The sequence below is a fragment of the Balaenoptera borealis genome (genome assembly GCF_965194805.1).
Source record: "Balaenoptera borealis genome assembly, chromosome: 5".
NCBI lineage: Eukaryota > Metazoa > Chordata > Mammalia > Artiodactyla > Balaenopteridae > Balaenoptera > Balaenoptera borealis.
The window spans coordinates 13912750-13934518 of record NC_138862.1 but is presented as its reverse complement, the minus strand read 5'-3'; the positions used below and the strand labels follow the sequence as shown (position 1 = coordinate 13934518).

The window sequence follows — 21769 nt, the reverse complement described above, 5'->3', positions numbered from 1 at the left end:
AAGGCAAGGAAGGATTTACAGTGACAGAAGAAAGCTGTGCCCAGGCAAACTTATTTTTTTAACCACATGGGGACACTGGGACAGTTGTTCACAGTTCATTTGCAAGTGAGTCGGTGTATAGACAAGGCATTTGGATTTCAGTCTTATTTATATACACCCCGAGTGAGACTCCCTCCGGGGGCAGCGAAGACAGGCATGTGTCCAACTTTGGAAACACAATGAATGACTTGCCCAAAGAAAACAATTCTAAAGCAGTTAAGGATTGAAATTTCCAGGCCTTCTCCACTGGTCAGGATGGGTCAAATGATTTTTTTCTATCTAGGAAGTCATTCGTGAATTAACTTTGTGGAAAAGGCAACAGTGGAAACATGGTTTTATAACTAACATCCTCAATTCACATTCAAGAAGATGCAGAGGAAAAAAGAAAAAAATGCTCTTCAAAAGTTACATGGCAAGATGAAAATGTACTGCTAGAGAGAAAATGTTTCCATCAAGTCTTTTTTTTTAAAGCATCCTTATCTTTTAGAGATTTATCCTGAAGTACTAGTAGATAAAGATATGATGTCTGGAATCTGCTTCCAAAATCATTCAGAGCAGGGGGTGGGAGTGAGTTAGTAAATGGATGAAACATAATTTGATATTATAGAACCTTGGTGATGGTGACACAGAAGTTTATTACATTATTCCCTACTCTTTGTAAATTTGAAGTTTTTCATAAACATAAAATCTCTTCACACCAAAAGCTCAACTGATGAGAATTATTTCAAAATAAGTGAAGTTAATTTTTCACTGGTTTAATGCTCTTTCTGTTTACCTTCTTCCCCCCGGCCCCAAATTTTAAAGCCAAACTAAGAACATTCTAATAATTATTCCAATAATAGTCATTCAATTACACCTAACAAATTCTGAAGTGTGCCAGATACTGTGTGAGGCAGTCTTCAGGAGTGTGGGAAGGGGCTTGCAGAACATGGAAGTTGGGGAGAGTGGTGACTTTGCCTCGTAATTAAACACACATCCAAGACAGGGATCCTGCATTAGAGAAAAGCACAGTTATGGAAAGTAGAAGTGAGTTTGTTCTAAACGCCTAGCAGAATGATAAAGAAGTTTTCTATAGTGATTCTCGGGAACCTCCAACGTGTATCCTATTCTGATTAACGTGATAGTCTGAAGCCCACCGTCCGAACACAGGCACCACTGAGGCAGCACCTTCCTTGCACCTGGCTTTCAGGTTTTCGCTGTCGGTACTGAAAACCAAATGCTCAGTGTCTGCCAGACCCAGATCATTGATGTCAAATACCCAGGGTGGATGGGTAAGCCAGGGAAGCAAAAGTAGGGAAGTTTCAAAGTGTGCTACCTACTGCTTGTCAAAGAGCCGCCGAGACAAACAACAAAATAATAATACTTCGGGTGCTACGATAAGCAAGAAAAGTTTCCCTCGCAGAGATAAAAGCTGCAAATGCTTCCCACCGACCTAGATCCTCACTGAAATCTTTAATTAGAAGCAAAATATTTTGGTTCACCATCTGTTTCCAACTGAGGTGGGAGGGAAAGAGAAATGAAACTTCATGGGGTCTTGGTCAACAGGAACAAATCCACCTGGAAACCTTATCGTCATCATTAATCAACACTTTGTAGACACTCCCAATGGGGCTGCCACTTAGACAGTCTTCTGGAAACCAGACCCAAACAGCCACCTCACCTAAGAAGCTTCGGGCTCCTGAAACCTCAGTGAGAAAGAGAGATGTTTGGTGCCACGGGCAGGCACCAAACGTCTTAAGGTGGTCCTGATGGAGACATCATCCCTTAAATGCTCCATGCTGAAAACATTTATACAGATGCACAGAGAACACCAAACAACGGCCGACACCTTGAAGTGTTAAACAAAGCAAAGAGAACAGAGCAACAGGAATAAGGATGGTTCTGGCCGTCTGTCCTCCCCTCCACCACTGTATTTTTCAAACTTCCTTAAGTTACAATGTCTTGATAACTTTGAAAAATAACAATGAGCACATGTAACAAACATAAAAATTATAATGATCTTATTTGTAACCCAAGGGCCCGTGGTTTGGTCACAGTTACCTTAAAAATGGGACTTTGGATCAATATACCCATGTGTCTTATCATTTTGGTAAATGTTTCTCAATTATGAGCCCCCATTAGTCATGGCTGGTCTAACATAAAGGGAAAATCCTAATGAATTAACTAAATCAGATCATCAGAACTCTCAAGAATTTCATGCTCCTCCAATATTTACAAGTCAGTATCAAGGCAGGTTGAACAACTTACCACGTTCACAATACATCTATGTGCAAGAAAAATTCCAAGTATTAATGAATATTTTTAGGTAGTAATTCTAAAGATTTGGCCTGCTTTACACTTGTAAAATGTTCAATTACAACGCAAGAGAAATTCAGCCGGGAAAACAACTTAAATGGTCCAAATTTGTTTTCCAATGTTCATTTACTTAAGTTAGGTAGAAAGCATTTGATTCATTTTGAGACAATGCAGTCCCAAATCATACCATAAGACAAATGTTATTTGTTTATTTGGCATGTTTTTTAAATTTTTCATCTTCCTATGACTCCTTCAAAGGATGAAATAACAAAACATCATGTAGGTCTTTTCAATAAATAGTTTGAGTCCATTAAAACAGAGAATAACATGATCTTGAAATCCACCAATGTTTTTCTCTTCCATTTCTCCTCATATTCTTCCATTTCAATCAAACTTCTTCAGGAAACATAAACGCATGCAGTTAGGACATACAGAGATCCACGCATGCACGCACGAACGCACACGCACACACACACACACACACACACACACACACACACACAAAGTGCTACTGCAGAATTTCCGAAATACTTATCCTCCCCTTCAAGGTGATTTTTATTGTTTTTAATGCCCATGGTTATTAGAATATCCAAAGACACAGGTCTACAGAGTGAAGCCATGAAATAAATGCCCATGGTCACATGTGAATAATAACAATGAGTATGAATAAATGAATTTCTTTGCAATTATTTTAGTAACTGCAATGATCAGAATATGTCCACAACCCATAGGCCAACACGGTTACCTGCTATATTTAGCAACAATCACTTTCATAACACTCATAACATGAATTGCACATGAAATGTAGATCTTGAAACAGTTACTATACCAGAACTTGACTGGTGCTCGGATGGCAGATGACAAACTGATGTGAAATGATGTGGATCAGACAGAATAGGAAAGAGAATGGCTGAATGCAAGAGACAGAAGAAAAAGATTGATTATTAAATATTAGAGAAAGCACCCATCACCAACGTTGAGAATGACAATAAAGAAATAAAAGACAGACATTCTGACAATCACCGTTGTTTTTAGTCCCTCCTCCAAGAGAAAAAAAAATCACTCAACATTAATCAGATCATTAATAACATGTGGCACTGTTTTCCCCATTATCTCTTTCCCTCTGAAGAATAAAATCGGCTCCACTAATTACAATAAAGTGTTTTCCAAAGAAGCAGCAAGCTTTAGAAGGTACCTGGCTCCAAGCACACTATATAATTTATCCTACACGGGTGCTTTTCTGGAGACCATCAATTTCTTAAAGTGCACACAAAATTTTTCTGTTTTTCTGAACTCAAGAGATGTAAGCTTGTTCCACACCTTATTTTTTTTTTTGTCTTTATTTCTATGTTTTTGGGGAAAAAACCTGAGGATTCAGGAAAAACTGGGTGGGATGACCTTTTCTTGTTAAAGAAAGGGATGTGTGTCGTAATGATGCCATTAAAACCCTGTCAAGTGACAGAAATAAACCCTTTATAGGGGAACTGGTCTAACTCATTATCTAAAGATGGTCTCTAAGTTGCCACGACAGTATTATTCCTCCCTGATTCCCTTAGTTTCTATCAAAGCAAAAGCTTGAAAAGTATCTAAAATCACTATTTTCCCCACTCACTATTCAATTTTCCACCAATCAATGTTTATTGCTAAACTCTGACCTACCCTCTGATACCTGCTGGAGTCTAAAGCCAATGTACACAGGAGGCTCCAAAGCAATGCAACTCCTTGGAAGGACCCTCCAGAGTTTGGCTTATACAAAAAGCCCGGAGTCCTACTTCTGACACCTTCAGCTGCAGTTCTGAGAATACTTCCCACAGCTCTGCAGAATATTAATGGGTCTCTAAAGAATCATGCTAATCTATAAATAAAAGAATGCAGAAATCCTCAATAGACCAATTTTGTTAAGTAATTAAAATGAAAAATGTGAACAGAAATACCATTATCTTTAAAAAGCTAGAATGCGTGTACATGAAGGAGTCAAAGCATGCAAGAGTGCGTCATTTATTTTTAACACCCATGTGGGAGCTGATTGTAGCTTTGTCCTGAAACAAATGGTCCTTCTACTTTTCCTCCACAGAAGACGATCCAACAGGCTTATCTGAGCCAGAGTGTTCCATTTCTCCTTCATATGAAGCCATATTTTTCCTTTATCAAAGCCCTAGCGATTTATTTTTTTAAGAACAAAAATTGCTGATTGCAGAATTATAGAACTGAGGTAGTGAAAGTTATTCCACATTTATAAACCACTGTGTTGAATGAGGAGGTCCAAAAATATCACTGTATTCATCCAGCTTCTTCTAGGATAAAATGATGACAGAAAAGGTTTCCACTTTCCCATTAGTGGCCTCAGAGAAGACCATTTCACTTCCCTAAGAATATATTCTAGATTCTTCCACCCCTTACGGACCATCCTTTCTGATGACTGACAGTTCTTGTGACCATCCACTTGGCACAAAGGGATACATCTAAGTTTGGAGCAGCCAGATATGTATTCAAAACCTCCTTTGCAAGTGATTATGACTGTGATGTGAACTCAGGCAAGGAACTAAGGCTCTCTGAGCCTTGCTTTCTCCATCTGTACAATGGGGACGTATCGTTCTTGCTCAGACTTGATATGACTACTAAATAAGACTATTAATGCTATTAATTATGTAAAAGAAAAACAGGCATGTTAGGAAAGCTCCTTTCTTTCCTCTTTCCCTTCCCTCACTCAAGGCAATCCAATTCATCCAGCTGTCCTTCAGGGAGGAAAAAAAAAAAGAAACAGGGATTACCTTGAAAAAGATCAAGAAGTTTCTACAGCGTAAGGTAAAAACAGAGGAAGTGAGCTCAATCATTTGTCTCTAAAAAACAAAAGAGGCTAATTGTATGTTCATAGGAAGAGGAATTTCTCATCATGGAGGTCAAATTTATATTTATTATTTCAGTTTTCCCCTACCCTAAAGATGCCTGTGTATGAGTTACTGTCAAAAGAGCAGGTTACAAATAGTGCACATAATATGATGCCAAAATGTTCACTGAGGTGATTTCTGAATTGTAAGTAAGGGTGCCTTAATTTTCTGCTTTGTTCTTTACCTGAATTCTCTAAAACTTGTGCAATGAGCATGTAATATGCTTATCACAAATCTATCAAGTACACATGTTGAAAGAAGCTACTTAAAAGAATCCCTCTCCTCCCAGCGCTGAAGAATTCACTTCCATTTATTATGCATATTATCACAAAGAAATCCAAAGCTGCTCTGAAATGAAATGGAGATGTTCTTTAAAGTACCCTCCCCTGCCACACGCTTCTGAGTGTTCATGGATTCCTCCACTGCATTCTGTTCTTCTCAAGAAAACAACCCCAAGTAGCCTCATACCTTGCAGATCAGCTCCAGGGCGTCCCGGGCCGTGTCCCCTGGCCGGACGACTGTCAGGACTGGCTTATTATTTGGCAGACAGAACCAGGACGGAGTGAAATACTCGTGGACCCAAATGTCACAGTCAGGGTTGTGCTGGTGGACGCTGGGTAAGACCATTTCTTTCTCCCTCTACGATAAGGAATAAAGTTAGCAGAGCAGCAAGTTAGTCTCTCAAGATCTTAGATCCCCAGATGGCACACAGGAATTATCCACTCCAGTGAAAAGGGCCCAGGGCAGAAGTGGTGGTAGTGGTGAAGGACAGAGGAGCTCCTCCGAGAAAAGAAGAAATTATAGAGAAGGGAGCTTTCCGGAGGTAGGCAAGATGTCTCAGAAAAGAGACAGACCTCACACCTGATCCACGGCCTCCACGGGTGGGCATTGCATGATTGAGTGGGTTTCAGAATTGGAAGAAAGAAAGAAATGCAAAAAAAAAAAAAAAAGAAAGAAAGAAATGGGCTATCCATTCGGTTTGGCTTTATTGCTATGATTTCTTCCACAAACCCATTTAAATTTAGAGCTGAGATTCCTCCAGCAAAGCCTATCTACCATGTGAGCTATATGTTTCAAAGGCAACCACGAGGCTCCAAAGAAATTTTTAAAGAAAACATGATGTTCTAGCATTACCTATTGATAAGCAGCACCATTTTTGTGCCCACATTTGACATCTGGTGTAACTCTGGGAGAGAGACAGTCTCAATTCCCAGATGAGGCTCAGAGAACTTCAAAGATGAGCTCTCTGGCCTTCTTAGGCTGTTGCCATCACTCCATCCTCTACATCAGGGAGTAGCACCAAGTTTCTAAGGGTGGGAGGAGCCGTGTCCTACGTATACACTCCAGCAGCTGGGTTATATCTAAGCCAGCTAAACAGCTAAAGCTAAAAACACTCCATAGATGGATGAAATATTAGGAGCCTCATCTCTCTGAAATAAGCAGAGAAATCATTCCATTAGATTTTAGCAATGTAAAAATAATACTGATGCTCAAAATGTGGTTTACATCCAGGCCACGGATTGGTAAATACATATCTACAGATTACTGAAAATTTGGTGCTATCAGCAAATTATAAGAAACAAGTTTCCAAACGAAGGCTGAGAAGTAGTAACATAACAACTTCCATACGTAAAAAGAACAGATCCCAGAATGGGGAAAATATTTTTGTAAAGGCTACTAAACTAAATTCAATTGAGAAGACAATTTCAGCTCTGCCTTTGAATGGTGTGGCTTTCATAGATAAACTGAACCCCAGGGAAGGAACCGTCAGAACGCAATCAACTTGCCCAAATCCCGTTAACTATAATTGGAATCTTCCCATTCTGTCCCCACATGCCACCTTAAATAACTGCCCTTAGCACTACATCAGCCCAAGTTTTGCATCTAACCTGCTCTTTGAGAACAAGGCATTCCAGCCAAGGAGGAGGATCAAGGGGTATCTTGGAAAAACACAAAAGCGACACAGAAATCCAATGGAACAACTTTTGCAGTTTCCAGGATCTGTGTGCCTGGGGAAGATTAAAAGTGCGCTAATAATGGTATGCAAGATGAATTAGCTAACTTCAGAAATGACTACATGAACATCAAAAACATCTATGCTTGGACTGCACATAAGAACAGCCATTTAATTTCATCAGAAACAGATGCTCAAAGAGAGTGCTTACGGATGGGTATTTCCAAGGACAGCAGCCTTTATATCCATGATGACATAACCCAGCAGTAGTTTAGGTATCGAAGGGAGAAAAGGCCTGTCCACGGCCACTCTCATCCCCCCTCCCCCCAACAGCCAGAACTCCCCTACTACACTCTGATTGTGGAGGCGCAGCTCCATCTAGAACGAGGGGCAAGCCACTGCTTGGCCGCACGACAACCGAGAGCTGAACTCTTGTCAAATTGACTCTGAGTTCAGGAACCAGAGGATCACACCGAGCCCACATTATCAACACCAGAATCCCCCCACTGCCCCTAGCAAAGAGGCCACTTGCATCATCATTAGGGTCTTTAAAACCAGGAATGTCCATTTATTTAGAGGCTGAAAAAAAAGTGGCCTAGAAAAAAAAAAAATCAATATTCTTTATGGGCTTTCAATCAGAGCAGTTTGAAAGACCCTTTTAAATCCAAGCACAAGGTTGAATCAAGTCTGGGGATCTTTAATCGAATGCTTGTCTTGGGAGGCAAATGCATTTTTCTTTTAAAGAACATACTATCAGAACAGTTCTTTGAAATTAACTGAAGCAAAAAAGCAGCATGTGTGGGTAGAGAGGGAGGGCAGGAAGAACTCACCTCTTGAGAAGAAAGCTGTATATGAGAGGAATTAACAATGGCATAAAATATTCTGCTACCCAGTACCCCAATTTCCTCTTATATTCTAGATGGAAACTTCAACATTCAGATGATAATTATTGAAAATGTTATGTCAGCAGGAGAATATTCTTACTGTTATCAAGTTTTCCATCTCTTCTCGACCTGTTACATAATTTTAAAGGACCGATCATTTCAGTTTTTAATACTGAGTATACTTAATTTTAGGATCCCAAGAAACCACTGCATTGTGTAATGTTGATGTATTTGTGGTACTTTTAGAAAAGGAACATGTGTTTATTTTTACCTTGCCATCTGGAACAGTGTCATCAAATATTCCCTCTAAAGATTTCTTTACAGCCTCAGTTCCCTCACCGAACACCTGCATACACAAAAGTATCATCTTAAAAAGAAATCTGGGCAAAAGGGCAAATGAAGCATGAGAAGGGGGATGGAAAACAGGCCTGACTATTAGAAAACATTACAGAAGTTTCAGATACTCTTACATCAAATCCTGAAGCAGGTAAAATAATTTACTAGCCAAAAGACCATGAAAAACATCCCTCTATCTATAACAGATCACTTCCCACGTCTTGGACAATTTTTTAAAATTGGCTTTAGATCTGGATAATTCATCTAAATTTAAAGAAAATAAACTTGCAAATGCAATGAACCAGATTCATTTACAGTGAAGAATTTCAGCTATAGCATCACATACCTAATCAGAAACTTATCAATAATAATTAGTTTACTTTTTACCTCAGAACCTGAGAACATATGTTTATAATTATATTACCATAACACCAAGGAAAAGTTTCTTATCTAAAAAATAGAAACTTGTCTATCCTTTGAAATTTAATGAATCCTGCTAACTTAAAGCTATGACTAAAATCACATCAGGGTACCAATGCCACTAGGGAGTCAAAACCTAAACACGTGGGAAAATTTCATATATTTGCTCTCAACCGATTGTGTATGGTTGGTATAATATACATGGTTAAGAAAAAGTCTTTGCCCCAATGCAAATGAGATATATAGAAACATACAATTTTTATCCATTTCAAAGTACTAAATTAACAAGTAACTTTCTATTGGTATACTTACGGCTAAGTAAGAGGTTTTTTTAAACTCTTACTGTAAGAGAGAATAACAAGAATTGTTTGTAAGACATTACATGGTCCTTTGATTAAAAGAAAAAGTTAAAACATGCTCTTGGATTCATTTAAATTCAGGCATATGTTTCAGCAGTTTCAGCAGCAACGGATTGTAACATAAGTGGGCACCCATAAAGTAGAAGCACACAAATGAACTAAGGCTTTTAATAGAAGAGAAATTCAACCCAAACTTCCAGCTGCGAACCCTGACATATATTTACAGTGTTGGTCTGAGTCACCTGCAATGCCAAATGATGCACACAAAATGAACCACCACCTCCTGAAACAAGGGGGGAAATGCTGATTGTTAATGCCACCCTTTTGCAGGTTTAATCAAGAGCCATCAAGTCTCTTGTGCGATTTTTCCGATGAAATATCGACTTTCCTCCAAACAGTTTCTTCTTCGGATTTACACAGAAGCAAAACCCCAGGTAGCAAACTTGACGGTGCTCTACTCTCCCCAAAGACCAGAGAACAAAGTGCATGACTGCTCAGCCTCTTCCCATTGGCTCATCGGGTCCCCTGCAAGTTCCACCAAGGGTCCAGACACTCCAGGTGGAAACGATGAGTGTGGTGGTCAGCTAAGGACGTAGTACATCAGCTTTCACGATTAATTTATTTTTTAAATGTCAGTTCTTAAGTAAACTAATGGCTGAACTGGTCGAACAAATAATGAGATCTTTTTTATTGAGTCAGTCAATGGACTTCTCACTTTGCCTACAGGCTCAGAGTGAATAGGTCAAATTGGCAATCCTAGTCATGACCTCAAAATGCTCAGTGTCTCTACAGCTCATGGATGGGACATTCTCCTTCTCCTGAAAGACAAATATCTATGTTCTTCCAGTCCTTAAAATCTGAAGCAGCTCTGGAGCCACTTGTTTTTCAAAGCCAAAGAAGACAGATGACAATGACAATGGAAAGAGAGTTTCCCAGAAGTAGCTCCAGCAGGAAAGTGGCCTTAGCTAGTAAAAAAGTCAAAGTAATGAGGCCAGAGCATTTGGTTATCAGAGGCCCAATGATGCAGCACCCTAGGTGGTGCCACTCATGATGCACTGAGGTAGGTCCCCTTCAAGCCCTGGCACCTGGGTAGTAGAAGGGAGTCACAGCGGTGAGTGAGCGCTCTTGGATTCCTGGTTCCTGATGTAAGTCGGCAGAAGAACTGCCCATTTAATGTCAACCCCCAAAAGTCAAGGGCAAAGAAACAATCAGATTTCCCTGGAGGCTGCCTTTGACCCAGCGCCAGAGGCAGCTTAAAAGACTGCTCAGGTGCCCACTTGGCTTCATCAATGAAGCCCTGCTTTTCTTCTGAAAACTCAGCAAGAAGTACACTTTCAGTACGTCTGTAATTACCCAGGGTTTGGAAAGGTTGCAGGTGGGAGACTGGAGCTTGGTGATAGACTAATAGCCGAGTTCAATGTTATGGGTATACGTTATCTATTTAAAGCATCTAGAACAACTAACTTCTTTGCGTCAGCTAGTTGATGTGATGTAACGCTCAGTATCAATCAAGGAACAATGCACACACGTGCACACCCCAAAGTGAGATGTCCGTGGAAGCAATCTACGCTTGCTTTCTTATCCACCCTGGAACCTACCTGATTGATGCTTGGGCGTCCCTGCTTCTTTTTGGAGGTAGTGTCCAGACCCCAAAGAGAAGAAAACCTGCTCCTTCTCTTGCTGGCAGATCTGGACATGGCCTGAGTACGTCTTCTGACTCCAGTTTCACCAGTGCGAGCGGCCACCTGAGGAACGGCAAGAGGGGACATCAACAAGAGATGTGTCAAGACCACTCATCTGCTCCCCAAGCCCCCCTCTAAGTCCCACCCTCCAAAAGCTCCTTCCCCCTCATGCCAGCCAACCCTGACCCCACCACCCAAAGCATTTCATCCATGACTTACACATATAGGGACTCTGAGGGCCCTTCCTAGATTCAAAATATAAATGCAAGGTTGGCAAACTCAATCACTGACTGAAAACATCAGTAAAAATACGTAAAATAGTAATAGAATGTATGCTAGGTTTCCAAGAATTAGATATCCTTCTGGTCACATTCCTGAACTCCAGCATCAAGTTAAACTAACCAAACTTTCTTGAGATTCTCTCCAAATGGTACAGAGTTGTTTCTTCACTCTAACAAAAAATGATGGCTGAGTGTCAGCAAAAATAGTGAAGGCAGCACATTTTGGTTCCTGTGATTCCATATTGAATCTAAATTTACCAATCTCTTCTATTTAGTTTTCTCAGAATTACATAAAATCACTTTCCTTATTAGGCAAGTGATAGCTGTCCCCCAATATCAATGTCCCTTCTTCCTTAGTCAGAGAAACCCCAAATACAGCTGATCATCTGGTTGCCCGAAGTGGACTTATTTTCCTTGTAGCAGGGCATGGGCTTGTGATGAAGTTCTGGTCAAGCGGAAGCAGAAGGGTTACACTAAGTCCCCTATATATGCACCTTCAAGTTGCAAACTTTCAAAGATGCGAACGTGCATCTAGTTCCAGCGAGGAACCAGAACCTGAGCCATCAACATCAGGTGTGAGTAAAATTGCAGCCCTCCGTCTCCTATTGCTGACGATCCTTCAGCTCTACCATCTCCCACCTCCTCTCCCTCCTCCAGTCAGTAACTCTTCTTGCCTGTTCACTCGATGCCAGCCCCTGTATGCCAGCTGTTGCACTGTACTACTATACTTTTCGAGGTAGTGTACTGTAAGATTAAAAATGTTTTCTTTATTTTTGTGTTTGTTTTTTATGTATTATTTGTGTGAAAAGTATTATAGGGGCTTCCCTGGTGGCACAGTGGTTGAGAGTCTGCCTGCCAATGCAGGGGACACGGGTTCGAGCCCTGGTCTGGGAGGATGCCACATGCCGCGGAGCAACTGGGCCCATGAGCCACAACTACTGAGCCTGCGTGTCTGGAGCCTGTGCTCTGCAACAAGAGAGGCCGCGACAGTGAGAGGCCCGCACACCGCGATGAAGAGTGGCCTCCGCTCGCCGCAACTAGAGAAAGCCCTCGCACAGAAACGAAGACCCAACACAGCCAAAGATAAATAAATAAATAGATAGGTAAATAGATAAATAAAAAATTTTAAAAGTATTATAAACCTATTACTGTACAGTGCTATACAGCCAATCGTATTAGTTGGGTACCTAGGCTAACTTTGTTGGACTTCGAACAAATTGAACTTACGAATGCACTCTTGGGACAGAAGTCGTTTGTACGTAGGGGACTTACTCTATTTGTAATTTCCAGAAATGGTCCTTGAAGGGAGGGGGTTTTCCATTATCCTTCACTTTCCTCCTTCCCGAAAACATGAAAACTACCACTATTAATGTTTTGCTTACATCCTTCCAGACATTATTTCCAAGCAAATATCTATATAATCTTTTTACAAAAAATGGGAATGTACTAAACGTATTTGGCAATTCTGTCATTTTCACTTAAAATACGGTATGCATCTTTTTATTAAAACAAATTTTAACTTCGGGAAAAAAAATTGCAATTTTTTTTTAAAAAGGAAGCTAAACTCTGTTGAGATATTTGCAAGGTGCCAGCAACCCAGACAAATAGTTCAGTATTGCAGAAGGGAACATGCCAAATCTAAATCTGCCACTGTGATCGCCACTCAGGCATATGCAGGATCTCTATGTGGACGCCATATAGTCTGCCCAGGCAATCCTTCAGGCTTGAACTTTATACTACAGGTTGTAAGCAAAGTCCCAGGAACTTGAAGGAACTTCTGCTAGGAGGTCTCAATAGGCCACCCACGGGCTCTCCTTTCAAAAGAGGGAGCGTCAGGAGGTACAGCGATTGGACTTGAAACTTCCCCGCCTGCTCTTTGTCGCTGGAGGTATGTATCTCGGAACCTACTTGTCATAAATTCCCACACGGTCAACTCCCAATGTGATGGCTGCCAGCTGGCAGCATTCTCAGGGATGAATACTGTTGGCTAACACAGGGGACCCCCCAGCAGTCAGCACGTTGGTTACAAGGCACACCTTTCTGGGGTTTTCAGTATTGACAGGGTAAACACCCTGGAAGCCCCATGAGTAGATTGGCAAAGACCCCCATGTCTATCAAAAACAGGAATCAAAACAGTTTCTCTACGAGGGTATTATGGGGGAAAGTTTTGGCCCCAAACAAAAAAGAAGAGGAGGGAGCTGAGAGGTCTTGTATTTTCTCAGTTTAGCACATAAGAAAACCCAGATCAGGGTATGTGAAAATGTGGTACTCAAGACAATGGTGGGAAAGCGCTCCCAGAAAGAGTTCTAACCCACTATTACACTCAAGGTGTTGTAGGGAACAAAATCAACAAAGGGCACATGTTTATGTTAAATATGTAAACATTTTCTCTTCTCCATTTTCATCACTTTCTAAGCTAAAGGTAAACAAAGGTTGTAAAAGGAATAAATGATAATGTGCTGACATACATAGATGCTCACATAACTATGTCAATATCAGTTAAGCTTATCGTCTCAAAATGATGCTAAGAACCGCTGTATAAATGGTATTAAAGCTAAAAATTCTAGAAAAAAAAATACATGTGGTCTCATATTTATAAATAGACACATATACACATACATGTAGGCAGATACACACACATACCCAAACACACACACATTTGTCCCTCAGTATCCATGGGGAATTGGTTCCAGGACCCCCAAAGATACCAAAATCCTCCCATGCTCAAGTCCCTTATATAAAATGGCATAGCATTTACATATAACCTACATAACAATCTCCTGTGTACTTTAAACCATCTCTAGATTACTTATAATACCTAATACTATGTAAATCTATGTCAATAGTTGTAAGGACAATGTAAATGTTATGTAAATAGTTGGGCAAATTCAAGTTTTGCTTTTTGGAACTTTTTGTAGTTTATTTTTTTTGAATATTTTCAATCCATGGTTGGTTGAATCCCCAGATGCAGAACCCGTGGAAACAAAGCGTTGACTCTGCGTGTGTGTGTGTGTGTGTCATAGCACACATCAATATCTGAATTGTGTTTGCCTGATTGTTTACTTCTTTATTATCATCTCTCCCACAAGAATTATAGGCTCCAATAGGACAAGAACTCTGGAGTCATTCGCTGCTATAACCCTAATCAGACAGTAACTGACATATGCCAGGCACTCACATTTATTTGTTGACTGAATGAATAAATAAACAAACACCGAAAAGCGGAAGCAGAGATTCTACATACCACAGTCACAACAATTAAACAGTAACTCTTTCGTGTATAATTTTAGAAAAACACAGTCCAGAAGAGAAATGCAAACAACCATAAATACTCTCAGTTACCAGCTGACCAGTTTCGTTTAGTCTGTTTAACAAATGGACTGTTTTATTTAAGGTTCTTATAGTAACTACTCTAAACTGTTGGGGGCCTTGTAAACTGCAAAAGTTACTGCTGCTCCCAAGACAATAATGACTCAAAATGAGCAAAGGGATTTAGAAGAAAAGGGAAAAAAAAGCTGGCAAAAGAACTGCTGGACAAGAGCTGGAGAGTTTCTCAATGATCTTGGCCCAGACAATGCCTCTCTTTGTGGCCGGAACCTGATTACTCTATCATTCTGCTCATCTGTGCAAACAAGAACAATGATAACCTTCTTTCAAAGAGTACAGCGGGGACCCTTCAGTTAATTACTGAAAATCACTGAGCATGATGGGAAGCCCTCCTGGTGAATGGTACTTAAAGTGTAGCTCAAATCTCCTCCTCTAGCCCTGTTGCCCTCACACCTCCTCCTCCCATGCTCCCCACTTAATAGAAGAAAAAAAAAGTCTGGACAAAGGCTAAATTGAAGAATGTTTCAACCCCAAGGAGAAAAAAATTCTCTGGGGTCAAATGACAAGGAGAGAAGGAAAAAATAAGCATCCAATAAATCAGACAGTAAAAATTCCCTGCCCAGGATCTTCTATAGGAGGTAGAGCAACAAACAGGAAGAGATACCCAACAGGCTTGCTTAACTTGTTCTGTCTGATTGAAACATCTCATGGAAAAGAGAAGTTTGCAAGGACATATACACACCCAGAATCATGTCACTGCTGCAGCTAGCAAAAAAAAAAAGAACAAAGGAACAGAGAGTGGCACATATGGAATTAAATATTCTCCTTCAAAATCACTGACCAAATAAACCTAAAAGAGTTACTAACCCTCCCACCCGCATCATCTGCTGGTCAGATTTTAATAGCCTGCCCATCAAAAGAAAAGTACATGCAAATCACAGATATTGAGATAGAGGAAATTAGAAGGTCTGGAGATAAATTATGGAAGGGTAATTCAGTGGCTTCTACTTCCCCGTCTCTGAGAGGTTAGCTCCAATGGCTTTGAAGAAAATAATAAAGGCATAGAAGTTTTAGGTAGACAGCAGAATTATTTTCTCCAAAGTCTATCTACCAAGCCCAGGAGAAGGAAAGAGCCTTTTGGATAGCTTGGGATTTAGTATTAATACTGATGCCACATCATGGGTATCATAAGCTTCCTTAATAAAAATGCTCCCTCAATTTACGACATTCTCACAGTGTGGTAAACAAGAATTTTTATCCCAATATTTTTGCAGAACAGGCAAACTGAGATTTCGGATAAGTAACAAAGTGGTGTCCAGGTCTCACAGAAACAGACTGAGAGCCACAAACTGAAAACTGTTTGCCAGATTTATTCATCACAGCACTTTGATCCATCCCTACTAAAAAACAGGACTTAATAGCTAAATGGGGAGGTGGTAGCCACGGAGACCAAGAGCTGAGCTGTAATTAGTAGAACAAATCAGGATGCCAGTTTTAATAACTCCAGAAATTTGTTTAAGACTTCTTTAAAAATGTAAATCTACCCTAATTATCTGAATGATGACGCTAATCTATTTATAAAGAATACAAACGGCTCTGACTGAATTACAGCTCTGAATTCAATTGAAGGGTACAGCTGACACGGCAAGCCAAGAGCTGTACAGCTAAGGTTCTTCAAGGCGGTTTCTGGAACCTAGGTCTTAACATTTAATTTCACAGCAAATGTGCTAAGGTGCAGTACATTTTAAGTGGGTGTTGATTTGGATGGGCTAAAACCATGTTACTCGCAGAGCAATTTTTGAGAAGAAAGGGGCCCAAAGTACATAAAGCTGTTCGCAATTTAGCAAGTACATGAAATTACAGATTGCAAACATACAACTACACAACCTGCCGCTCTGGAGGTCAGATGAAAATTCTCTTCCCCAAGCAACTACATATGTTGGGCTGATAAACACAGAAGGTCATGGCCTTCTTCAAATGCATCAGGTATTTATGATCACCAAAACCATGGTAAAAAATAAAGCGAAAAGGAAGATTTCCAAAGAGATCTATGTTCAATATATGGTGTACGTGTTTTCACATGGGCAAGTGAGAGAGAGAAAAAACACATTTATGTATGAGAGAACAAGCTTTCCACTTACCATTGCCATGAGGTAAATATAAAAAATATGTATTGGGGGCTTCCCTGGTGGCGCAGTGGTTGAGAATCTGCCTTCCAATGAAGGGGACACGGGTTCGAGCCCTGGTCTGGGAAGATCCCACATGCCGCGAAGCAACTGGGCCCGTGAGCCACAGCTACTGAGCCTGCGCGTCTGGAGCCTGTGCTCCGCAACAAGAGAGGCCGCGATGGTGAGAGGCCCGCGCACCGCGATGAAGAGTGGCCCCCGCTCGCAGCAACTAGAGAAAGCCCTCACACAGAAACGAAGACCCCAACACAGCCATAAATAAATAAATAAAATTAAAAAAAAAATGTATTGGGGTTAAAAACATGACACTGCCTAAAAATGACATGAGTTATCCACAAGCACCACATGCAAAGATCTCCTCAGGTAATCCCTTTCATATTTTCTTTGCACAATAATTAAGGGTCCATCTAGAGAGACTTAAGTAATAAATGTCAGAATAGATTCAAGTGAAGATTTGCATCCATGACCGAGGGAGGACATATCAGAAATCCACACAGAGCAGTAAACTAGAAAACTACTTTAGAGACTCTTGTCAAGTCGGGCTCAGGATTAATAGTCAAGATGAATATTTTTCAAAAATACATTAGTTTCTACTCACCAGCGCATGAAAAGATGATACAGAAAAGATTCCAAGGCGGCCCATTGCCACTTTCGTTGGACGGCTTGCAAAGGCAAGTAGTCTTTTAGGGTTGGGCAGCTCCCCACCTTGGAGGCTGGCTAAATAACAGCGGTAGCGAAACAGGTCCATTTGGAACTGTTCAAGATTCTGCTCCCAAACAAAGATCTACAGTGGTGAAAATATGGGAAAAGAGTGGGGAGAAAAAGGGAAAACAAATGTTAATTTTATCCCACACAAATGTTACAAATTTCTGTTATAAAGGTATTAATTTTAGTCCTAAGGGGTAAATAGCAGGTACCCTAAATTTCTTAGGTAATAGGTCAAGTATTATTGTTTCCACAGCTTACATGCTTTTCTGCAAAGATCTATAGTCACAAATTCAGTATGATAAATAGAAGAGATATCCTTAGTTGCTCTCTTCCCTCCCATCATAGATTTCACATTTGCGGCCATGATAGGTCCATTAGCTCCAGGCTCTGGACCACAAATCCAAGGCAGAAGACGTAAAAAAATGGAGGATTTCCAGCACTGGAGGATTATATGACTTACCAAGAGGTGGTTTTTCATAGGAAGACAGAGAAGAAGAAAAGCGAGGTGATTTCAAAATCAGAGGCAAATAGGCCAAGAGCTTTTGGGAAGAGGTGGGTGGTAGAGAGTACAGGGTGGGACAGTGGAAAACTAGATGGTGTAGACCCAGACTCTGGAATACATAGTTCCAACCAGAGGATATAGCCAAGATATTTCCACATTTTTCAAAATGGCAAAATAATACCTACCTCCTGAGGCTGATATGATGGTTGAATAAGATAATGCAAGAATAAGTGTGGGACCAGGGTCTGGCATATAGTGAAGGCTCAGAGATGTTAGCTATGATGTGGTTATTGATTAATGGTTGATATCTACCTTTTTACTTCAACTTAAAATACAGTGTTAGTGTAAACACATATCCATAGCACTGTTCACAACAGTCAAATAATGGAAACAGCCCGAACGTCTACCAACAGATGAATGCGTAAACAAATTGTGGTGTATACATACAATGGAATAATATTCAGCCGTAAAAGGAATGAAGTGTACATACTGAAATGTGGATCAATCTCCAAAACATTATGCTAACTGAAAGATGTGAGACACAAAGGGTCACATATTATGCAAGTGCATTTGTATGAAACATCCGAAATTGGTAAATCCATAGAGACAGAATGCCGGGGCAGAGGGGAACAACAGCTTAAAAGGTATGGGGTTTCCTTTTGAGGTAGATGACAATGTTTTGGAACTAGACAGAGGTTGTGGTTACTCAACATTGTAAATGTACTAAATGCCACTGAACTGTACGCTTTAAAGTGGTTAATTTTGTGTTATGTGAATTTTACCTCTGTTTAAAAAAAATACAGTACCGGGTAATAAAGGGAAAGAATAGACAGAGAAGAAATATGGAAGATCACATGCTGGTCAATTATTTAAATAGTATTTATTCACATAATTATTTCCCAACATATTAGGCAAAGTTTCAAAGTGTTACTAGGTGGCTATCACTGACTTTAAAACAACTAAATGGAAGGCAAAAATGTCCTCTCTTATCTCACGAAATCTTTCCTTTTCAGCATGAAATATACTTGTGCACATATACAGCAATTATACATATATTTTTAAAACACACTCTACCTTTCCCCTAAATTTAGAAGTCTGAATTTATTGAGGAGTCAGGAATGAATCCCCATCACAGCTAAGCACCAAGTTAACCTGATAACGCGGGGAATGAAATTGCAGACTTTCCAGTTACACAGATCCCCAAGAACAGCATGCCATTGGTGGGAGCAGGTGGGCTCTGCTATTAGATTTCTGTCTTTCATTCAATTTAATATTGTTCCCTTTAGTTCATAACAATCAACTGTGAACAACGGGTGAGGAAAACTGACAGTCACAATAAAGAATTTAGCAGTCAGGATGACAGGCTGACAGTGAGATAACCGATAATGTTTCTCGATTCCAAGGCAGCAGAAAAACTTTCAAGACCTAAGGATTACGCCCACGTCTAAACACGGAAGAACAATTACCTGATCTAATATAGTTTTCTTCTTCTTTGAATCAGTGACTGAAGACAGCTGCATTTCGCCCATTTTCTTCATCTTTTCGTCCATATCTATCTTCTGTTCCAGTTTTTTGATTTCCGACTTCAGCAGTTGGAGCGTGTCTTCTTTGTGATGGTGCCTTGCGACAGCGGCTGCACAGGCAGAATGGATGGCAGTGATCCAGTTCTCCAGCTCCGTCTGGCTGGTGGTCTGTGATGGGGGAGGTGGGGGCCAAGAAGAAACAGCCACCTCTCAGGTTATCATAGACAAACCAGTGCATTTCCAGACAAGCCATGGCTGGGCGTCAAGGAGGCAGGTCTAGACACCCCATGAGGAAGGCTAACCTTTCTGAACTCCTCCTTCAGAGAACACCTAAAAGAAGTTAGTCTTAGGTCAGACACCAACCCCCCCACCCAACCCCCAGCCCCCAACAGCTGATGGGAATGCGGCCACCATGTCTGCTCACCCAATGTACTTACTGAACTCACTTGTTGCAGTGGACCGAACATTTGTGTCCCCGCCCCCCCCAGTTCAAACATTGAAATCATAACCCCCAGTGTGATGGTATTAGGAGGTGGGGCCTTTGGGAGGTAATTAGGTCATGAGGGTGGAGCCTTCATACAGCAGATTAGTGCCCTTCTAAGAAAGAAGCCAAAGAGCTAGCTAGCTCCCTTCTACCATGTGAGGACACAACAAGAAGACAGCCATCTATGAATCACAGAATGGGCCTGACCAGAACCCAATCATGCTTCCACCCTGATCTCAGACTTCCAGCCTCCAGAATGTTTCTAAGCCACCCAGTCTATGGTAGTTTGCACTAAAATACTTGTATATGTGATAATCCTATACAGACAGCTTAGTTTCCAGTTAAGTGGGTTGCTATGAAGCACAGGTCAGTTTCCAGAGAGGACTGGTCAGTTCCATGGTGAGAGTGAGGCCGAGGGATATTATTGGCCAAGGAAGATGCAACAAACCTTCCCCCAGTGAAGCACAGTGACTCCAATCCACAGGTCCCCTGCCAGAGTCAAGCAGCCATGACAAAACTAGGGCTGGGAAGGTAGTTCAAGGAGGGAGAAGCAATAGCGGCTTAGGGAAGTGCCTAGGCATAGCAACCACTCAGCAGGATCCCAGCCACTAAGAATGACCAGGTCGAAGGGGATTTAAAGACAATGCTGGGTAACAGCCACCAATGGGCAGGTAACCTCAAAGTGGGCCTGCTGTGACTCACAGTGTTCTGAAAGGCAAAAGTTGGGGGGATAGCTCATGGGTAACAATGTGCCATGATTAATTCTTTAGGAACTCAATCAATGAGTATCGCCTCAAACCTAGAGAAGTTCAGTAAATGCTCAGAAGTTAGCTCATCTGAACAAAGGGTCTATTTGGCTACTTCAATGTTAAAGTAGCTGACGGCATCATTTTTCACGCACAAAACACTGTTATTTTTTTTTTTCCCTCTGATGCATCTTCTTAGTTTCCTGACTCATTTGAGCCATGGTTTGCAAACAAAATTCTATTAACAGGACCCCACCCACATGACTGAAATTTAAGTGAAGGCACCGCCCCAGGTGTCTATATTATTTCTGAGGCTCATCATATTCCACAAAAGAAACTGCATCAAATGTTACAAATGGCGTCTGCCAGCAGAGACACCACACACTGGACAAACCTAGACAATCTGGCAGTTGTTATGTTTACAACAAAATATTTGCCTGTATCTAAAGAAGACTTCAATAGCTAGACATTCTCCTAAAGAAACAGCAGAAGTACCACCTGATAAAGCAAATGGAATCATTTTGTGAGGACTGAGTGGGAAAAGAAGAAGAGATAAAGACATTGGAAGTCAAAGGTAAACACTTGTAGGTAGAGAAAGTCAGGAAAAAATGCAATGTGTGTATATGAGATTCATCTTTTTTTTTTTTCACTACACACCTAGGACTTAATCATCTTATAATTGGAAGCTTATAACTGACTACCTTTATCCATTTCACCCCCCTTTAATTCTTTGAGAGTTAAAAACTCCACTTCGAATTCTTAATACTTAATCTCCTCTTGGAAAGTAACTACGTTACATTTTGTCTTTGTGTATCACTTTAAAGTTATTCAAGAAAAACACAGAGTTTAAGATCCCCCAACATATAAAACCACCATGCTTCCTCCTGCCTGGTGCAACTAAAACGTTTGCTGTCTCTCCGTGCCTCGGCATCAGTGGGTATTTTGCCAGATGGGGTTATTCACCGCCCCCTTCCCCCCACTTTCTAAAATTTATTAGAGAAGGAATCAGTTCAGATGGGAAAACAATCAAGTAAGGATTCTTTTCTGAAAGAAAAACTTCCAAGAAGAAAATACCAAGTGCTGGTGAAGATATGGAGCAACCAGAGTTCCTATGAGCTGCTGGAGAGCAAACTGGTATAACTGGTTTGGAAAACT

At 40.7% G+C, this 21769-nt stretch overlaps 1 protein-coding gene across 11 annotated transcripts in view; it reads right to left on the bottom strand.

Moving 5' to 3' along the window:
- Window positions 1-21769, bottom strand: part of TIAM1 (TIAM Rac1 associated GEF 1) — a 204372-nt gene that overhangs the window by 77719 nt on the left and 104884 nt on the right. For all 11 annotated transcript variants that reach the window (XM_082393649.1, XM_082393656.1, XM_082393653.1 and 8 more), the window contains 5 exons: window positions 19328-19552; window positions 17250-17435; window positions 10774-10920; window positions 8332-8406; window positions 5691-5861 (listed from right to left, as the gene is read on the bottom strand). In XM_082393649.1, coding sequence (XP_082249775.1) covers window positions 5691-5861; window positions 8332-8406; window positions 10774-10920; window positions 17250-17435; window positions 19328-19552 — 804 coding nt within the window. The remainder of the gene's footprint in view (window positions 1-5690; window positions 5862-8331; window positions 8407-10773; window positions 10921-17249; window positions 17436-19327; window positions 19553-21769) is intronic.